Below are 22,479 nucleotides of genomic sequence, written 5' to 3'. Positions count from 1 at the left end.
CATCAGTTATTTCTTTGTTAGCAGTTTTCCTATTCCTCCATTGTTAATGGTCATTTTCAAATTTTGTTCGCAGCAGAATCCTATTTTCAAATTAAAATCTGGAGCTAGTACACCATTAAGTATAGTAGCCATTGATTAATGTGACTACTTAAATTAAAATTAAATAAAATTAAATTTTAATTTCCTCACTCACACTAGCCACATTTCAGATGCTCAACAGCCTCTCAGGACTGGCTACTTCTGTACTGGATAATGCAAATGTAAGACATTTTCATTATTACAGAAAGTTTTATTACAGACTTGATTTAGAATGGAAGCTCAAAATATAAATCAGATGGAAGGGAAGCTGCTCAGGCTGAGAGGCTGGAATCGTTTCTAAGTTACATCTCCAGTCAAGAACCTGGGTACCACAAAGCATTGTTGAAAACTTCTGGATTAACAGATACATTCATAATATAACACATACACATACACACACACGCACACACACACACACACACACACACACAGTATAGCTTTAAAGAATGAAACTTTAAAATAAAACACAGAATTATGAAACATAAATTTTTACATATTTCAAGATGGTTGCCTTAGGAGGTTATACGTATTCTCCGAGATATATTGTTATTATTCAAAATATCTTTTAGGCAGTCTGCCAAAGTCAATTGTAGAGATGCACAAGAATCAGCTTCATTAATTTATAGTGTAAATTAACTAATTTGAAAAAGATGATGGATTACTTACACAAATGACCCAGCATATTCATGTCTGACATACGAGTAACTTTTGACTTAAAAAAATTCATCTCAGAGGACCAGCCTTTGACACATTTAGGATATCCAAAATAAAGTACTTTGGACTCTGAAGACATGCTACAAGAAAGAATGCAAAGTTGTTTTGTTTTGCAAGAGATTCAGAATTGTATCATTTCCTAGGACTGCTGTAACAAAGTACCACAAAGTAAGTGGCTCAAAAACAGATACTTGTTGCCTCACAATTCTGAAAGCTATATATAATCTGAGATCAAGATGTCAGCAAAATTGGTTCTTTCTGAGGGGTATGAGGAAAAACCTGTTTTATGCCTCTCCTTCAGCTTGTGGTGGTTCGCTGGTAATCATTGGCATTCCTTGGTTTGTAGAAGCATCACTCCTATCTATGCCTTCATCTTCCCTGCTTTCTTCTTGTATGCATCTGTCTCCAAATTCCCCACCCCCTCTTTTTTTTTTTTATAAGGACACTAGTCACATTGGATCAGGGACCCACTCTTCTCCAGTATAACCTCATCTTAACTAATTACAGCTGCAACAACTCTCTAAATGAGATCTGATTCTGGGGTACTAGGATTAGGACCTCAACATATGCATTTGGAGGGGGCACAATTCAACTTATAAAAACTGAGTAACTCAGGTTATTTATTTTAAAAGATAATCAAAATACTTTTAGTCAAAGCATTGTGTTTGGATATTATAATTTTAAACATATTCTGTTTAGTAACTTTTGGCTTTGAATGAAAAGGAATATACAAGATATTGTATACTAAACAAGCATTGTTGGGACAGTGTCTCTGAGTTTCTCAGTGATTGTGCTATATCTTGTTTTCTGGATGAAAGCTAAGTATTGGCTGGTGTCTGTAGTAGGGATGGCCAGCTAACAAGTGCAACAGTTAAAGTCCTATTCATCCTATAAAACAGAAACAGTGCTTAATATGTCTAAGATAATATTAAATGCAGACATAATTGTAGATATTAAAATATAACTCACCACTAAGTTTAGAAAAAGCAGATGATTACAGTATAGATACAAATATAAACATGTGAATTGAAACCTATCAACTTTCCTAGTGTGAACTTAATCCATTTCTTAGGTTTTAGGAGTGGCAAGTCAATATGGGAAGTAATTGGGCTACAACAACATATATGATAATGTCTACCTTCTTTAGTGGTTAATACTGATAGTATGATTATAACCAATATTGATCATAAGAATGGCAAAACGAATCAGTTTACCAGATCTTCTCACAAAGTCTTCACTTCAATTTTACTGTATTTAGTTGAACAGCATTCAGTTAAACATTTAATAAAATTTTCTTATTGTAAAAATGTAATTCATTTTTACTAATTTGTCTTAGAGTATTTCTACTAGTAATATTTATAATGGGATGCTTTACTTTCAGGATGTTGATAATAGTTCCATGAATTTTAAGATTGAAAGAAGCCACACTGTTATGTATGTGCGAATTGATGGCCTAGATTATTTTAAAGTTTTTTTTTTCATGTATTTCATCAAAAGACTTTCAGTAGTAAGCTGGCATTTTCAATTATGCAGTGTTTCTTTAGACAGAATTCCAGCAGAGATAGAGGTTCATTATATCAGAGTAATCTGCTTTTGCATTTTATAATTAATAACAGATGTTGATATTGGTAATGTTATAGTGCATAATTATATGCATAGTTGACTTACAAAAGTGGATCATTTAGTAGCTTTATGGCACAAGTATAATTAAATCTATTGTTAAAAATAAGATTTAATTCCACTTTGCCCTGGAGAACATGTTTTCTAATTGCAGTGTGCCCAGAGAACATCCACCTGGAAAATGAGGTGTCTAGATGGATGAGCAAGTGTTGGACAGCTGGAGATATCCAGTAATAAGGGGAGATATTTCAGATGTCTTCAAATATTTCAAAGTTCATCATTCAGAGCAGGAACTAGACTTATCCATTGTTGCTCCAAAGGCCAGAAGTCACAGGAAGGAAATTTTGAATCAATAGAAGGAAGATCTTACTCATCAAAATCCGTCCAATTGTGATACAGGTTCTCTTGTAAAATAGTGAGTGTCTCATCTCTAAAAATATTAAAGTCAAGGTCAGATAACCATGTCATTGGTGGGTAGAATGGGTTTTTAAATTAAGAGTGAATCTGGACTAGATGAACTTCAAGGTCCCTTTTATCTTTTATATTCTGTAAGCTCAGAGATAAGAACTGGTTTTCTTCCTGCAGTCTTTCTTCAGTAGTCTGAAATCAAGGAAATAAATCATCCTCAACTATCTGGTGGCCTGTTTGGTCCCTGACCCAATAATATTTTATGACACATTCGAAACCTGTGAAAAATGACAGAGCAGAAATATAGCAACAATTATACGTTTTAGAAACATTTCCATCAGAGATTTTGGTGGGTCTGGCACCTCCTCAAATATCCATAATGAGCTACACACTTCTGGAAAGTATACATTTAAAAATCACAGATAAAAATATCTGGCAATTAATTTGGTTCCAATGCATTCATTCATTCAAAATATTTTGTAACTAACTACTGGGTTCCAGGTGCTGTTGTAAATGCTGTGGATACAGTGGAGAATGTTGCAGACAAAAATCTCTCCTCTCATATAACTTATATTCTACTGAGGGATATAGACATTTAACAAGAAAAAATATCAATTAAAAAATAATTTCATTGGTGGTAAGCACTGAAGATGCCTAACAGGTTCATGTGCTAGAGAATGGCTTCATTGGTTGGAGAACTACTTAAGATAGGATTTGTAGAAATAGCCTCTCTTAGGAGGTAGCATGTGAACTGAGACCAGTTAATGAGAAGGACCCCACCATGCGAAGATCTGTTGAAGAGTATTTTTTAGCCTTGGGAGCTGCAAGCACAAATGTCCACCCAGAGGTGGCCTGGGCCGATGATTATTGGCTGCTTACTACTCTGTCCTTTGGGATCGTCTGTGTAGCCACCCTCTCCAAGTATTAGGTGTGAGGCTTGGCCTCAGAAAAACATCAGACTCAGAGTTTAAGATGGTAAATGCAGGACTAAGACATGTCTATTCCTTTGTTCATCTTCTGAGTTTTCTGCCATATCAGTTACTGGATTGCTGTGTCGAGACTTGATCTGGAGAAGAAAAACAGAAAGAAAGAAGAATGAAAAAGGCTGGTAGACAAAAAAGTCTTTGTAGATCAGCGGCTCCCAACCTCATGCCCATTGATCTGTGCACCGCTCGGATGTGTAACTGATCCCAAATCTGTGTGCCCGATGCTTTGAAAGGCCAAAACTCAAAATGTCAGAATTTGGAATAAGGAAATGTTTATTGATAGAGAAGACACTAACTGAGAAGATGGGAGACCCAGTGGTGCCTCAGGTCCATCTTGCTCTCTGGACTAGGTTAAGGATTTTTAAAGGATACAAGGAGAAAATGTATGTGGAAGTGCTGGGGGCAAGTGTTAATGGGAGGACTTTGGGACTTGGCCATTTATCGTAAAGGAGACTCAACACTGGATCTAACTAGACAATGAATCCTTGGCTTCTGAAAGGGTTCTGGTGTTCCAGTTCTGGTTATGTCCTTTGGTTCTATGTGTGGGTGGGAGTTGGGAGTGGAACTTTGGTTCTGGATGCAGCTGGAGTCAAATATCTCTCCTCTGCACATGCCCCCAGCTGCATGACTTGTTGTCTTGGTCTTTTGTCTCTGGAAAGCAACTCAGTATCTTGTTAAACAGCATAGGACCATTTTGAGCTGGTTCTGTGGTTACAGATGGACTTCAAGGAGAAAGTGATACTGCTGAAATAGTTTTTGATATTTTATGTGCATTTTTTCAGTGACTAGGATCCACAGCTTTCATTAACTTTCCTTGCTGTCTCATATCTAAAAGTGTGAAGAACCACAATTGCAGAGAATAGTGGCAGTGTTTGCTATCTCAGATAGTAAATGAAGCATAAACATCTCAAAGGGACTGAAAATGGCATTTTCTTCCTCTTAATTCCACCTCAAGAAAAATAAATGGAAGTCAACAGGCTCACAACAGGCTCTGCTTCAAATGGACCAACTCAAAATGTGAAATAAATATGGACAGAGAGTCAGGTAAATATAGCCCCAAAGACAATTTTCTTTGTTTTGTAGTTAGGAGAAAGACCACTGTTAAAAGATATTGAGTGTTTTTTTAGAAAAGTGGTGTTCACAGAGGTTTGTGTAAGGGCTAGACAGAGAGATGTTTCCACACAGCAGTGTGCATTTGGGACACATTCTTTAGACCCTCAGTCTTTATATAGTCCCTGAGGTGTTGGGTTTGAATATCAAATACTTTTAATACTTTTTATGACAAATAATTTTACATCTTCCTCTTCAGATGGTTGTTTATTTCTCTGAGTAACAAGAGACATCTACAAATATGGAGATAGAGAAGGGCAGGGTGTATAGATGTAAAAGGATGTGATCTTTTTCTCTGGCTTACAGGACAAAGAACCCAAATGATTACAAATATGTGCAGGTCTCCAGTGCTCACAGCCGGTGAGTGGACAGGTAGGAGCACTCCCCTAGGTTAAAGGCGGGGGCAGCTCACTGGGAACCACATGGTGAACCGCGTGTGAGCGTTTTATTCTCTCAGTTGCATGTTATCTGTTCTGTGAGCTGAGAGTCATGAGCTGCCTCTCGCAGCCCTCAGCCAGAGTGGAGGTGTCCTCCTTTGTATCCTGCTGTCCTTAGTAAATGGTTTTTGTTTTATGATCTATGTACATTTTTTTTTTCTGGACAGTATCTCAGTCCTGAACACTTTTTGTTAACACTCTTCTCCTGCTAATATTTTTAACCAGTTAGAAAGATGAGTCAAAACTATATGTCTGTTTTGACTAATAGAAACTTTTATAATTTTCACACACAACATCCTAAATGCATATTTCCTCAGCGCTCTGAGCCACAGATAGAGACTTGACAGAATGTTATAGATACAAAAGGACATGGTGGGGAATGGGGTTGGTTGTGACTTTCTGGCAATTTCTACATAGTTATGAGATTGATTATTTTTTCTCAATAACTCTGCTCTCAAGTTTCTAGTGGAATTCTTCTCAGAACTAAGTAAATTGCCATGCTGTAAATGAACAAAATTAGGGGCAATTGTTAAAGGAAAAATCCAAGGTAGCAAGTGAGAGGTAGCAGCTTAGGTCCCTGGCCAGGTACTGGCCAATTGCATTAACCTAAAGTCAGTCAAATCTTCATAGAAATAATCTTCACATCAGTGGTAGAATAAGAGGTAGGAATTTGACGATCTTGAATTGGGACTCAAGAAGAGCCTGATACAGGGTAGACAGTCCTTATTTGCTGTTGTGTTTATGTTTGAGGTATGCAATTGGAGCACTTAGATGGGATAGGAATTCACTGGGCTTCCGGTCTTAAAAGATAAAAGCAGATGTTAGCCAGGTACAGAAATATTTGGGTGGCATGGGGCTGAAAGAGGGCATTCCAAGCGAAGAGGCACTGGTGCAAAGTTAGAGCTGAAAGCAAGATAGCACAGAGGGAGCAAGGGGCTGGATTATAAAGGACCCCGTATGGCTTGATAATGCATTCATTTTATACAGAAGTCTGTGAGTAGTTGCCAAATAAAAAAAGCAAACATGTTTACAAAATTGAAGCATTATTATGAAAGGAAGGCTGAAGACAGAATAGTTGTGGGATTCTGATTTATTAATAATGAAGCTCCGTTTTCAGATAAACACACATAGATCTCCTGCCCAGATAATAAATGGTGGGCAGTTTTCAGGCTCAGTGGTTATTTAGATGGAATATCCCCAAGAAGTTTCATTCTCAGGGTTCTTTTATATAAAGCCAAAGACACTCCTGTCTACCTCTCTCCTTACTTCATTATCTTCTCGGCAACTGCTGGGCAGGGATCAGGTGGACTCTGTCTTGGGGTGATATCTGTTTTATCATTCAAAACCCTGAATGGCCAGTTTGAGCATAGCGAAGGGGAGGGGGCAGATTTCTTTTATCTTCAGGCCTTGATCTGTCCTGTTGGTTTTGCTTCGGGTATACAAATACATTCTTCTTTTCTATCACTCCCTCTCCCGACATACTTTAATCGTGAGTTTCCTGTTGCCTATTCACTATTCAAACAACTTTTCCCCCTTGTGTTTTATTAGTAAAGACTTGCAAATTTTGCCTTTAGAATTTACTGATATGAAGACCATTATAATATTTTGACCTGGAAAGTAATAATTTTAAATTTGTGCTTAAAAATCATTATATCGGTAGAGTATGAGTTGAGGTGAGGATTAGATCTTGAGGCAGGGAATTCTGTAGGAGACTGTTGTGGATCATTCATGTGAGTGATTATAAGGGCTGGAATTCAGGTTGTGCCATTCAAGATGGAGAGGAGGGAATGAAAATGAAAAATTTTAAAGCAGGAGAAGGAACAGGACTAGGTGATGAATTGGCTGCCCGGAGTGAGTGACAGGGAAGTTGCAAGGACAGTTGAGTTGGACTTGGACCCCGTATAGATGAAGAAGCCATTTATTGTGAGGCTAGGTTGGCTTTGACTATTCCACTCTGAGTCCTGTCAGATTTTCCATGTGCAGAAATGCAGTAGGAGATATGAAGCTCAGGAGACAGAACTCAGCCAGAGATATGGGTCTTGTGTGTATGAATTAGAGAAAGAGCTAATTCAAAATACAATAGCTTGAGTAAGGAAAGAGTCTATTTTTCTCTCATAGACCAGTCAGCGGGTCCAGTTTGCCATGCAGCTTTGCTGCGTAAGTTCATCCAGGGGCCCAGGATGGTGAGATAGCTTCACCTTTTTAACACCTGTCTTCCAAAGTTGCTCTGTTCTCCTCCAGTTTCAGCCCATGGGAAGAAGGAGGAAGCGGGAAGGAGCACATTCAATGCATGAAGCTCTACACTCATCACCTTTGCTCATATTCTGTTAGAGAGGGCTCACAAAGCTGTGCTCGTCTGCGAGAGAGGCTGGGAAATGTTGTCTCTGGCTAGAAGACCGTGTACCCATAGACTACGTGAATTACTATGAAGAAGTGGAGAACAGACTGGGGCAAATTGGGGGACTGACAATTTACAAATGTTATCAGTGTGTATGAGGCAATGATTACATGGGAGGAAAGACCACACAAAGAGACTGTGATGTAAGCCACAAAGGACTGAAGATGGGGAATGGCAACACTTAAGGACAGAGGAGTAGTCACCAATTAATAATAGGCAGAAAAGAACTGGAAAGCAGTGCCCTGGAAGGAGAGGTTTTTAGGAGTGAGTTTTTCTCAGTGAGGAAGGAAGCATTGTTTGGTGGTTAAGACTAGGCTGCGGGGCCAGACTCTGGGTTAAATCTTTGATCCGCTCCTTACTAGCTGTGAAATCGTGGCAAGTTTTTAACCTCTCTGTGCTTCCTTTTTCTCACCATTTTTTGTGAGGTTCAACCTATAAAATGAGGATCACCAGAGTATCCATATTCTGGGGTTGTTTAGAGAGTAAAGTGAATTAGCATATTTAAAATTCCTAGAACAATGCCTGTTTGCAGTATATACTACTAGTAAAAGCTGAGAGTTAAAGTAAATCAGAAATTGAAAAGTACACACTGAGTTTTTCAAATAGGATACACATTTGTATAGATCGATGAGCAAGTATTTTTACATGCATTGCCTCATTTAAGCCCCAAAACAATTCTATGAAAATACAGTATTATTATCTCCATTTTACAAACGAGAAAAGTGAGGCTCAAAGAGGCTAAGTGATCTAGCCCAATGTCATAGAGCTACTCAGTGACTGAACTCAGATCTATTTGATTTCAAAGTCCATACTTTTAGACACTAAAATTTTGAGATGTGAAATACATGGTGAGGGACTAGCTGAATATTTGTAGATTTTTTTCACTTCCAAACCTCAATTTCCTAATCTATTAAGCAACCTCATTATAGTCTTACAAAGATAAATCAGGCTACTTGATGAGAAACCCTTAGCAAACAACTTGGCACATAATTAATGCAAATCTTTAATGCATGGTGGTGGCTAATAACAAGAATAGTAACAGTAACTTATTAATGTATTGATTAAAGTAAATAGAATTTTCACCAGCCAAACTGCCCCTAGTTTTGCTTGTAATGACAGAAAAATATGAGTTTTCTGGTTACATAAATTTGTGCTGAGGGTAGATTTTCAGGTCAAGGTTTTGGGGGCTTCATATGGTTTCCTACTTTGCTTGTTTTTAACACCTTCACGTTTCTTATAGACGAACATTTAGGTGGACAAAAGGGCTCAATCGGAGAGTGTTTGAAAGAGCAGTTTGTAAAGGTTCCGCTCAGTCAGTCAGGCAAGGGATGACTGCTGCTGGATCTGACCTTAGGAAGTACAGCACCTTCTGGATTTTCTGACTCTAGACTCTTTATAAACATTTTTTTTTCATTGTTAAAAATGAAAAATGTTCAGTAAATGCAGTCTTTTAAATCTGATAATTCTTCCTGTCTAATCAAAGATTAAATGATATATGAGAGCTTGTCATTATTAAAAAATAAGAAGACTTTCTACTGCATTTCCTGTGCATGGGTTTGGTTAACCTTAATCATAAGAGAACATAAAGTCCTATAGTGAATATTAGTACTTGCTTTTTAATTTTTTTCCTGCAAAACTTATGATTATCAGTGGAGAACTGCAATTTTAGAAGAAATAAGGCAGAAGATTATATATTTGTACCTGATAATTAACACAGTCACTTCAAATTTGGGTCATGTTTATTACCAAAAATCCATTATAAAAATATACTGGTATGCATGGCTCCTAGATTTTATTTATACTTTATTTCATAAGCATAAGAGGTCCACCTAATTCTTTGACATGACTGAAAAGCCATGGGCGCTCTTTTTAGAAACTTATTTTGTAGATAGATCAGAATAATTTCAAGTATGTAATTTCCTCAAGCGAAATGAGGCATCCTGACACGCCTTTGAATACATTCCAGGAATTTTAGGGATTAGTAATTTTTCTCTCATAAAAAGGTAATATTATTTACAGTTAATAGTTGACCAGAATTTTAATATTGCATCAAGTAGGTTAGCCAATATGTCTTATTCATAGCTTTGAATTATCTGAGGTTATTAACATAGGGCTAACATTGCTTTATTTAGGAAGAAAACATATCTAAGGTAAATCAGCTCAGAGTATTTTATTTTGAGAAAAGCAAATAAGTACAATTCAGTTCTTTCCTATTTGGAATAAAACACCCTTTGTGAAATGGAATGCACTTTTGAACTCTAATATTTCTATTTCCTCTTCTGACTCACTTAACAGAAATGTTTATTTATGCAAGTAAATGTCTATGAACAGTACAATAGATTATATAGAGACACTTCTATTCTTTTTCTTCTCTAGACTGTGTCTTGCTTTTCAACAAAAGTGTCCAAGTTTGCACCTAAAAGTTTAAATCATATGTATGATTATTTCATTGGCTTAAAATAAACTCACAGCTTGTGTTCGGACTGGATTACTTCAATGAGGATGATGCAGAATGGACCATACACCTTGCAGTTGTTTCTATTGAAGAATTTAGAGAGAGATTGAGGAGGACAGATATTTTATACAAAGAAATCCGGGAAAATACTATCTTCTCAAGAAGAGAAATATTCTTTTGGAAACTTAATCCTTAACTTAAGTAATTGTGTAAACAAATTACTAATATTCAGCAATATGCTGCAGGGTTCTACAATGCCTTCTGAGTCATCAAAGAGATATTAAATTGTGTGCAGAATAAAGAGATTTGTGCTTATTTTTATATATTTACACCTTGTATCTTTTTTATTAAATAAATGACAATGCAGCACACAAGAAAGATATGATGAAGTAATAATTAAATATAAATGTCATTGGAAAGTCAGAGTTAAGAACAGAGTAATTAAACATGCTTAATATGAAGACACTTTGGGTTGTGGAGTTTCATATTTGGCACTGAGCTTTTTGAAAGCCCAGGTGAAAAGGAGATATAATAATTTGCATGATTTAATGTTAGAATGGAATATTCTACTTTTTCAAAGGGAGCAACATTCTAAAGTATTTTTTTTTCAAGTGGGATTTTTTATTCTACTACTCTCAATTACTTAGGAAAATATCTTCAATATTATTTTCCACAAATCTTTTTGAATAAATTACAGCTTAGTGGAGAAATTCCAATGTAGCAGATTTTGGCGATTGGTTTGATACTTGAACGTAATTTAAATTATCTAGAGTTGTCAATTGATTTCATTTCTTTTAAATTATCTGTAGATAATATGTTTTCCTGAGGGATTCTTGATAGAGAAGCATAAATTATAATTTAGTGTATTCCAAAGACGAAGTCAAGTACTAAAATTTGTTTTGTTTGAGGGATTATCTATGTGTTTCGTAAACTAAATGAGGAAGTGATAAGACTAAGGCATTGTTATAAAAATTGAGAACTCTAACTAGTAATCCTGCTTTGAATAAAAAACCCTTGCTCATTTCGACGTGGAGATAATCTTCAGGGCTCAGTGACCCAGAAGGAAGCCAGGTACTAACTATGTGCCATACAATCCTATGTCCATTCTTCTAGGGTACCTGAAAAGTTTTTTTCATGGGATCCAAAACCATTCACAATAGCCTTGGTTGTCTTAATATTTCATTACATTTTCTAGTTTTTTTAAAGTTAAAAATCAGTGTTATTTTCAAAGAAACATTGACAAAATCAGCACAATCCAGAAAGAGGCCATCAGGAAGATGAAGAATACGTATCTGGAAAACTTGGAGGAACTAGGAACATTTAATCCAGAGATGAGAACAGTTAAAGGGAACGCGATGCTTCAGATACGACTTTCTACCTTTAGGGAAAAGTATCATCTGAGAGCAGTACTAGGACCAGGGTATCTTATTAAGAAGACAGTTTCCAACAAGAAAGTGCTTGTTCAGAACTAGTGTCATTCAAGTGTGGACAGGCCTGTCTAGCGAGACAGAGAGTTCCTCTCATTAGAAGTGTTTTCTTTGATGGCTCTTTGTGTATGTGCATGAGCCATACTTTCTTGTTTCTTTGCATGTCTTATGATTTTTGTTATTGTTGAAAACTGGACATTCTAAATAATATCTTGCAGTAACTCTGGAAATTAGGTTCTTCTTCCTCCCCAAAGTTTGTTGTTTAATGTTCTTATTGTTTGTTCATTAATGACTTTCCTAAACTAATTCTTAAAGGCTGTATTCTTTGTTATGTGTGGCCCCTGAAGTCTGCTTGGTCAGCCTACTGGTCAGTTAATAAAAGAACGGAGATTTCGTTAGATGCCCACGGTACACAGAGCTGGTTTAGCTGCAAATCAAGTTCAAATAAAGATGGCTGGCAAGTGAGATCTTACAAGGAACCACCAGATAGGACAAATAATGACAATACTCTGGGAATGGGGCTTTGAAGTAGCTCCACCCATATTGTGTTGCCTCTGGTGGCTTCTAGGCCACTGGTTTTCACTATAAATGTGGACTGTTGATTTTCAAGGCTAATGTAGAGCTGGGGAGGGGGATGGGAATATGGCAAATCAAAATACTACAAAGCTTGCTTTGTTACTGAGACTCAGTTGCTTTTATTAAATAAATGCTCCTCAGATTGCTGCAAGCCTTTGGTTAATTTCTAGAGTTCTAAAAGAGTCAATTCTGACAATTTTTGCTAGTGCTTTAATTGCTTATATGGTAGGGAGACTATGCAGAGGTCTTTTCTCTGCCAATTTTGCTGATGTCATTCTAGAAGTGCTTTTTAGCCATAATTTTAAAAGTTAAGTTGAACTCATTAACTTTCAAGATCCCCTCCCACTTAGAACATTCAATGTCAAATATATCACATTTCCAGACCATCCTAGATAATATAATTTGCTGTACCTTTTTTTTAATAGATGCGATTGTTTAAAATAAAATTGAAACAGACTTTCCTAATGCCAAAATATGAACCATAGTAGTCTGTAGCTTATTGTCAAATACTACTTTATTTTATTCACAGATTTAAAAAATAAATATTATCTTTCCTGCATAGTTTTTCAGGTTAGAATGAATAGTCAAAAAGGGGTGGGAGATCTTATTCCAATAAGAAGAAATATATAGGTAAAATTTAAGTGCCAGAGACTATTGAAAAAGTAAAAATCAAGTGATAATTGACTTATAGCTTTTCACAAGATTGAATCATCAACATGTATTTCTTGAATTGTTTACCTTTAATTCTAAAATTTATTTTAATTATTATTACCAAAATATTGATATGTCCATGTTAATTCTTTCTTTATTATTTAAAGATCCATCTTTATACTAAGTACTGAGAATATAGGTAAGGAATCAACTAACCGTAATCCACAGCCATTTTCTATCAATTTCTTTGGAGATAGGTGCTGCATTACATGACAATGGTGTTAAATGATATGTCCATATAAATTAATTTTATAAATGTCTGAAGCTAAACCTTTTAAATTTAACAATTTTAATGTGACTCTTTCCAAACTATATTAAATACTTCTTTGCTTAATGAAAAGGCTAGTGATTTAATGTCTCGGTGACAAATAATCATTTTAGATAATTACCTCACTGTCCTGAAAAACAATGACAGCCACCTTAGCTCTTGTGGGCAAGGACTGTTGCATCAATGCTCAATGGTGACACAATGCTGTGGTTTTTGCATTTTCATACTTTTAAAAAGTTTTGTACCTCTTACTTGTTCATTAATACCTACTTGCTTTTCTTAGATTTTCATCTATTTTAATTTGAGTTTTCGAATCTTCTGTGGGCTGACACACTAGATAAGAGTTGATACATACTGAACTCTTACCATGCACTAGACCCCATTCTAAGTGTTTATGTGTGTTTATTCATTTAATTCTCCCAACATCCCAAACAGGTAGGCACTATTATTATATATGTTTTTAGATGGCAAAAACTGAAGCACAGAGAGATTTACTTGCCCAAAGTTATATAGCTTAGCAAACCAAGGATTTGAAATTGAGAATTCCGGCTATGCAAATCATGAACTTCACCATTATTTTGTATGGTGTCACATAAGGATGTTTGTTAGAATTACACAGAGATGTAAGAGTGAATGTGCTCTGATAGACTAGCTAAGTGGAACTCTTTGAAAAATATTTGAACTTTGGCGAAGTATCTCTGTGACATCTGTTTTGGTTTCCCACAGAATGTGTGTGGGCACATACACATGCATCTATGCATGTGCACATTTGTATGTGTATTAAATGGGTAAGATGGCTGTAGAAGGATCTTATTAAACTGGTGTTAAGTAGTATTAAATTATAAATATTTTAATTTTACTTTTGGTTAAATTAACAACATTTTCATAGTCTTTTGCTATTGATTTGCATTACATGATATACCAGAAAAAGATAGTTATTGAAATGTGTCTATGACTAGTTTCATTTTTTTCTTTCTTGAGAATAATGACTTATTAGAGTACGGTTACTGACCAGTATCTTTGGAAATCTCAGAATTATGTATTATTTGTTCCTCCTCTCTAATGGAATGCACAAGTTAACTGATTCAGTAGTCTGTTTTCCTTGGTTTAGTTGAGTTCTTTGTGGGATCTAGAGAAGAAAACAAGGAAGAAGTAGTTTAAATAATTGTTAATTTCTTTTTAGTCAAGTAACTGCCTCAGTAGGCTGTGCACTAAGTCACTTTTACCCCAGACTCAGAATAAAAGCTTCGAAAAGTCACGTTCCTGCTGTTGGGAGATAATTTCCATGGGCCTCTTGCATTTGTGCATGTCTTGTGAGCAGAGGCACTAGCTGCCTTTGTTCTGAACTATCTTTTCAAGGGTTTTTGCATAGAAAACAGTCCTGAACACAGAGGTACTATTTTCCCTTCAGAGAAAAGGTAAGATATGCTTACTCTCCAGTATAATAAAGATTATGTCTCCAATGCAAAATACAAGATTACTTACTGCCCATTATTAAAGGTTAGGGTTTCTTAAACTTGAGGTTCCTCTCCCATAATGGAACCCACTGTGTGTGTGTGTGTGTGTGTGTGTGTGTGTGAGTGATCTGGCTTTCTTCATGTTGCCATTGGGACTCAAATAACTGGCACATATTCTGGCTATTGCTATTGCTATAAGTGATAAAGTTCTTTGCCTTTGTCTTCTGCCAGGACCCATGAAACTGTGGCAGGCTAACTTGTTAACTTCCAAGTAGAATAAAATATACGAATCCTCAAAGTGCTTGAAATTTTTATTGTTAAAAAGTTCTTTCCTAGATTTTTCACTTCCATTTAGAATCAGCTTCCCTTTATAAGAATGAATTATTTCTTTACTGTGAATTCAGTAGAGACATGGAAGGTACTCTAAGCTTTTGTCATCTGAGAGGTGACTTATGACAGTTAGCCACATTCTACCTCCTTTTCTTTGCCCTACCCACCCACCATTTTCCTTGGTCATGACTTTTCTTTCTCCTACTTTTTTTTTTACTCCTTTCTTCTTCTTTCAGAATTTTCTTCTATGTCTACCATAAGAACTCCTTAGACTTTTTGTCCTTAAAACTAAACACAAACAAATAAAAATCTCATTAATCCTTTTTAAGCAGATGTCTCTAGCCTGTAGGGGATCTAAATGTACCTTTCAAATGCTTACCTGATAGAATTAGGATTTGGTGTCCTGTCAAACATTCTCCCATGTGTATTTCTGCACAGGCAGAGGACAGAGGTGTGTGTCATCCGGAGGGTAGGGGTAAGGGAATAGATTGATTTTTACCCACCAGCATGCTTCAGCAGCAGACTGGGGAAACATTCCTGATCCTTGGGGAAAAATCTCTGACCAGATGAATTATAATCCAACATGAATACAAATAAAAATAATGAAACATTATTTTTGAAAATTTTAGAGTCAGCACTCTGTGGCCTGGGCCCCAAATCTGGCCTACTGCCTTAGTTGCTCATGAAGCTTTTTTCATTGGAACACATCCATATCCATTCATTTACATAATGTCTACAGCTGCTTTCATGTGACAGTGGCAGAGGCGAGTAGTTGCAACAGAGACCACCACATGGCCTACCAAGCCTAAAATATTTACTATCTGGCCCTTTACCAAAAAAGTTTGCCACCCCCTGCTCTAGATGTTGTATTTTATACCTGTGGTTCTCAATTTGAAGTCGAGAAGAAAACAGGAGTTGTAAGCTGCTCAGAATCACTGGGGCAGGCTTTCTAAAAAGTGCACATTGCTGTCTCCCCTCTGGCTTCTCATAGGTGTTCCCTGTTGAGAGTCACTGTCTTAAACTTAATGAGTCAAGTCGTTTGGTACCATTAACTGATACGGATTATTGTCACCATTTTGAGCCTCTGTAACACATCTAAAGGTAATATTGACCATGTTATTTCTTTTACAGGGTTGTGGGAAGAAAATGTATTCATTTTTGAGAGGAACCAAACAACTGCAGGTGCTAAGGTTTCTGGGAATCTCCATTGGAGTGACACAAATCCTGGCCATGATTCTCACCATAACTCTGCTCTGGGCTCTCTATTATGATAGAAGGGAACCTGGGACAGACCAAATGATGTCCCTGAAGAATGATACAACTCAACACCTGTCATGTCACTCAGTAGAACTGTTGAAACCAAGCCTGTCAAGGATCTTTGAACATACTTCTATGGCAAACAGCTTTAATACACACTTTGAGATGGAGGAATTATAGAGAATGTCAAAGAAGGAAATCGCAAATTTATTTCATTGGACTTATGATTTTTTGAGCACACTTAACTGTTTTAGAAATGTGTAGAAATAAAAATGTTGCCTTAAAGAATTCCTAAGCATATAATTTTCAACCTTTTAAAATGAAGAGAGAAAAGTTTCCTATAAGTCACCACCTGGACAATAGTCGATGCCCTTTATACTGCTGAGGAGAGATCTAATACCCACTTTATAGCCTGTGTTAAGATTTTTTCTAAATACAGTTATGCTTTGAGGTTATGCTTTGGTACAGTTCAACCAATGTTTCTGCAGCAATGTAAACAAGTCATGCTATGATAGGATTGGAGCTATAGTAAAGTGTGACTTCCATAAGCTTGCTAGTATATAAAGTACCAATTAACTGCTAACCTTGGAAGTTAGACAGTACTAATGATTTTTTATTACTTGGTGATAGTCTTTTGAAGGTAAATAGATTATACATAAGAAAACTGAAGATTGGTGACTACCTAAGTGTGATTTTTGCTAGTTACTAAAATATTCTCACTACTTACAAGAGCATACTAATGTATTGTCTTAAACTGATCAGGGATCTATGTGTATATAAGAGTCTGTGTGAAGTCTGTATAATTCAATAGATTTAAGTTCTTGTAATGTTAAAAATAACAATTGTGAAAAGGATAAATTTGTCTTGTATAGTACCATTATTTTTAACCTTTCCTGTTAATAGAGGTTTAGAATTCTGTCTTGGGTTTATATTACATACATAACTATTAATTTAAATACTTAACCACTAATTTGAAAAATTGCTAGTGTGATCCAAAGGAGTCATTATAATTCAGAATGTAGTCTGGTCTCTAGGAAGTATTAATAAGAAAGTTTACGCATAACTTAGTTCATTCAGCAAAGACTGGATGTTATCTTTCTCTCTAAGACTCTTTTTGACACTAAACAGTTTTTTAAAAAGCTTATCTTTGTCAGTCTCCAAGTCTGAATATCATTCTACAGAGAATAGTGTTCCCTTTCTCAAGCAGAATGCTATGAGAATCATAAAAATAAGTGACAACTTAAATAGAGAATTTCTTTGCTCTATTACACTTTGCTTTATTTCACTGAACTACACAGATTATTAAATTTTTTTTACAAGATTAAAATATATTTATTTGAAATGGGAAAAGTGCATTTTACTGTATTTTGTGTATTATGTTTATTTCTCATAAAATGGAGAGAAAATTAAAACTTGTCAATAAATATTTTCTAGAGAGTAATAATTCATCTGTCTAATTTTTATACATTTTTATACATTATAAGCACTTTTACCACTCAAGGAGATTAACAAAGGGAGAAAAGTGTGAGAAGGAATGCCTGAATAAAATAATAATAATGATTTCCAAATATGGAACTAATCTGTAAGAATATGTATGTTCACTGAGAAGAAACAAAAAGATGCTCATTGACCTCAATTTTGATTTTGAGTTGAATGATAATGTAGTTGTTTGATGTAGTATAACAGTATGCCTATTTCTATTAATTAATCGTCCAGGTTTTTGAAGTCGTTTTTAAGATAAAAAAAAGTTTAAGGAATACAATATTTGAAATTAACTGCTAGATTTTATCTCTTCCATGGATTTAAATAAAAACTGAGTAAATAATTTGCTCTATCAGTGCCCAAAGCATCCCTTTTTATAATTTCCTTAACACACAAATTCCCTATAATTTCATCTAAAATGCCCAAGTAATTGAGACAGCTATGAATATTATTTGAATTATTTGGATAGTGGTCAAATTTGGCTGCTTCTCTTTTATGTCACAAAAAGAGCAAGCATATATTGTGTCAAACTCAGTAAAAAAAAATCGTCAATTTATAAATAAAAGTCAATTTCTACACTTTTAGACTTAATATATTTTGATATATGATTAATACTCTAGAATAATTGACATAAATTTAGACAATCATATACTTATGCACTTGCTTAATGGGAGCAAATGACATTTGTAGCAGTGGTCTACAAAGGCCTCTCATGGTAGTGTTGTATCTGGAATAACAAAACTGCTAGGGATTTTAAAAAGTGTGTTTAATGTGGCAGAGCTGAGAGAATTCATTATTTGGGAACACTGCAAACAAAATTGTTAACTAGTACTCTGAAAATTTTTAAAAGCTTTCTTTTGTAAAAATCACAATTGTTTAAAAGTCATAATTTAAGAAGATTATTTTTAGACTGGTTAATAGTCAATTTGAAATGCCCTGGAGTTAGAGATGACAATATGAAGTGGTGTGGGTCTTCTAGCACTGTAAAATCTGGTTGGGAGACGCTTGTGCTAACCACTGATAAAATTAATACACACAGGAATATGCAGTGAGTGGAGCCATATTTAGCAATATGAGACGAAGGAGAGTAGAATGAAGGCAGTTACATGGAGGAGACAGCCTTCAAGCTGAGTCAGGAAGGAAGAGCTGAGTTTAGCTGGTTCGCAGAGAACGTTCCATGAGCCACTACTCTAAGATGAAACAGCATACACTATTTTGGAGGCAAGACCTGTTGTTCAGTGTGGTTAGAGCATAGAATGCTTGAAGAGATACCATGGGAAAGGAAATGAGTGAAATCTGGGTTTTTGGACTTTATTCTGTAAATTCAATGGAGAGTCATTTAAAGTGTTTTCAGAATAAGAAGTGATTTGTGTTTCAGGAACGTAACTGGATTAGTCAAGTGAGAAACTGGGGCAGAGAGACAGGCACCCCCATTGCCCAGCTCCTCATAGTGGGTCATTCTGTACCTACTCGAAGTGTGGAACACTGGAGGTGCAGAACACTGGCAACTTCAGAGGAATCTGGTTAGGCTGCCACTGCTGTAGTCCTGGAGAGAGACAAGAAGCCTAGCCAGCAAAGTGGAAGTCAAAAAGACCTAGTTCATAAAACAGATTACGACAGGGCGAATCCACAAAAGTGGGTGGCAGATTAATCCTGGGGAGTGTGGTATGAGAAGTGAAATAATTAAAATTTCCAGATTTTGTACCTGGAAATGGCATTGGTTAAAAGACTGAAGAGGGAATGGGTGTGGGGGAGGGTGACTAATTTGGTCTGGGACACACTGAGTTGGGCATGCCTGCAGGACATGCAGATGGTAATGTCTACAATGCCTTCCAGTCTGGAGCTCAGGAGAGTTCACTGTTGAGCCTGAGAATTTTTATGCATTGCTTTTGCTTCTCAGGAAGCCTGACAGAAAATGGGCTGAGAACCAAACCTTCTATGAGGAGAATCTTAAGCAGGATGCTGCAAGAGCTTCCTTTTGTCTGAACTCCCACTCCTGCAGATGAGTCAACATGCAAAAGGAGAAATAAATACATCACTGAATCTTCTGTGGTAAAAGGAGCTTCCCTTTTTAAAACAATACTGTCAACTGCTATGTTGCTTCTCCCAACCCTCCTTCCTATTACCTTCCTCTAATTTACGAAGTGGATTCGTCTTCACTATTAATTGAGCTCTTATTTCTTCATATCTGAGCACTTCCTAGAAACATGTATGGGAGTGTCTGATATCATCTCGAAAGTGTATTTTTTAATATTCTAATGTGTTATTGCAATCATTCTTTATCTCAGTCATTTATAGATGCCACAAGGTGCCAGGCCATGGGGTGTTAGGTGTTTCACACATATTTTTCCTGATCTTTACAACTTTTTTGCAATCTGTAGGCATCATGACATTTTACAAACAAACAAAAGGGACCGGCGAGACTGACATTTGTTTAACTAGCAAGTGGCAATGCTCTACCTTCCTTTCTTTCCATTTTGTGACATGGCATCTTCATCAGTCTGTGGGGAAGCTCAGCCGTTACCTTACATAGAAAAACCAGATCCTCCTACACATGAATCAATATCTCTAGGCCTAATTTGTCTCTTCAAATTCTGTTACTTCTTTAATCAAAATGACTGTTTTGTCAATGTAATTTTATTCTTCCTATTTCCTTAGAATAAGTCCTAATTATCTAAAGCTTTTAATTGAGAGCATAAATTGCTCTTTTTGCCCACTTCATGTCTCCTCCCCTTGATCTAACTCGCACACACACACACAGTTAATTTCTATAATCAACCTTATTAAACATATATATATATATATCGCCACTTTTAAGTATGAGTTTTGACAAATATATAGGTGTGTGTATACACATACACACACACACACACACACACACATATAAAACATATAGCAGGAAACACTGATCTGCTATATATTACATTAATTCTTATAAAATGCAATTCTTATTCTGTCACTTCTTTGCTGACACTTCCAGGGATTCCCTGTTTTAACTAAGACAGAGCTTCCTAACTCGTTTGTGTGTGTCATTTACATGGCACATTGGGGTCAGTGAAGGTCAGAGATGACCAGTTATCCTAGGCCTCGCCTGGATAAATGAGGACCACAGGGAGGGAACAGCTCAGCACACAGGTTTCACTGTAATACAGTGGCTTCGACAAAATAGAAGTGAGTTTTTATTTCATAAAACATACATGTGTGAATAGCCCAAGGTATGGCTACTTAAGGGTGTCAGGGACTTAGACTCCTCTCTTGTTAAGGTGTTTCTCTTATTTACCTGGTCCCGAATGGCACTTCCACTCTGCTTCCACATTTCAGGCAGTAGGCTAGAGAAAAGGGAAAGTTAAAGGGGAGGATGCAAGCCTCTTCACTTTAGGGGTATATCCAGAAGCACACACTACTTCCATTCACTTCTCACAGCTATGAGTGTGGGGCTGAGGAGTGGAAAATACTCTTTGTTCCAGACACCCATGTACTGAGTTAAACCAGAAAGTTCTATGACCACAGAAAGAGGGGAAAATGGGTGTTTGTGTCAACTAGCAATCTCTGCCACATTTCTCAATATATGTAGGATAAAATCTTCTAGTGGAACTTATTTTTCCAAACCCAAATCTTAATACTTTCCTACATGTAACTATACACCAGCTGGATGGCCCAACTATGGTCCTCTAACGTCCCACATATCTCAGGCCTCCTTGATTTTGCTCACATCGTGGTACTTCCCTGACATACCTTCATCTGTATAGGTTCACCTTGCACTTAGCCTTTAACTCCCAACTCAGTAGCCACTTCCTATATGAAGCTTTCCCTGACCACTCCACCTTTCTCACAGCACTTCTTCCTTCTCTAAGCTCAGCATTTATTTGTTGCTAGTTTGGTCCTTGTATTTTCTATTTCATAATATTATTTTTTATTTGTATTATTTTTTTTCTTTGCGTATCTGGTCTCTCTTAAGAATAAATATGCTGTTTTGTATCCCACTCAGCATTTTGCATAAGGCCAGATAATGTTTCTTGTCTATCCCTTGCATACCTATGCACTATGTGTATGAATTAATAAGTGCATGAATTATGAGTCAGTGTAATGAATCAAAAGCCATTGTCCAAAATGATTCCAGTAAGGAGAAATTGCTCTAAAGAAGGTCATCTGTTCTTGACTGGGATAGAGGACACTAGGTTATCACAGGCTAAGTATTCATTTAGCTATAAATGGATGTAGATTGGATCAGCAGAATATGTTTAGAGCTCATTCAAGTCTTATAAATGTCTGAGTGAACTATCAAATTGCACTTGTGGTCTAATAATACAATAGTCTCTCAGGTTTATAAGCTTTTATGCCTAACTCCAAATCCTTTAACTTTTACATCTACATTTGTTGAACTGGGAGTGTGCAGAGTAAAAGTTGAGGTCACATCACTGAAGAACCCATTCCTCAAAATTTCCTTCTCATATGGTTTTAGGGTAGATTATCCACTGAGAGCCACTTTTCAGAAATTCAGAGGGCTCGGTCCTCACTTTTTCCTGTGGTAGCTGTAGACTGACTTCTCGTCGGTGGCCCCTGCCTTTGAACTTCTAGATTTCTGGCCATGTTCTAGACTTACTTTTGCTTCCTCCAACCCTAAAGTTGTGTGCACCTCTAATTCCCTGTATTTAACCCCTTTCTATTCTAAATTTCTAGACTAGAGTCTTCTTTTCTCATGGATCCCGAGAGAAAAACAAATTCTGGATAAAGAGAACATGAACAATGACTGACAATGAGCTAT

At 36.3% G+C, this 22,479-nt stretch overlaps 1 protein-coding gene across 1 annotated transcript in view; it reads left to right on the top strand.

Annotated features, from left to right (window-relative positions):
* TSPAN12 (tetraspanin 12) overlaps nt 1–17,673 on the top strand; it is a 67,172-nt gene extending 49,499 nt beyond the window's left edge. Inside the window, exon 7 of the mRNA XM_011357159.2 lies at nt 16,107–17,673. Within this exon, the coding sequence (XP_011355461.1) occupies nt 16,107–16,412 (306 nt within the window). The 3' untranslated portion in view covers nt 16,413–17,673. The remainder of the gene's footprint in view (nt 1–16,106) is intronic.
* The last annotated feature ends 4,806 nt before the right edge of the window (nt 17,674–22,479 follow it).

This window comes from Pteropus vampyrus, unplaced genomic scaffold (assembly GCF_000151845.1).
Source record: "Pteropus vampyrus isolate Shadow unplaced genomic scaffold, Pvam_2.0 Scaffold33, whole genome shotgun sequence".
NCBI classification, from domain to species: domain Eukaryota; kingdom Metazoa; phylum Chordata; class Mammalia; order Chiroptera; family Pteropodidae; genus Pteropus; species Pteropus vampyrus.
This window is presented reverse-complemented; position numbering and strand designations above follow the sequence as displayed.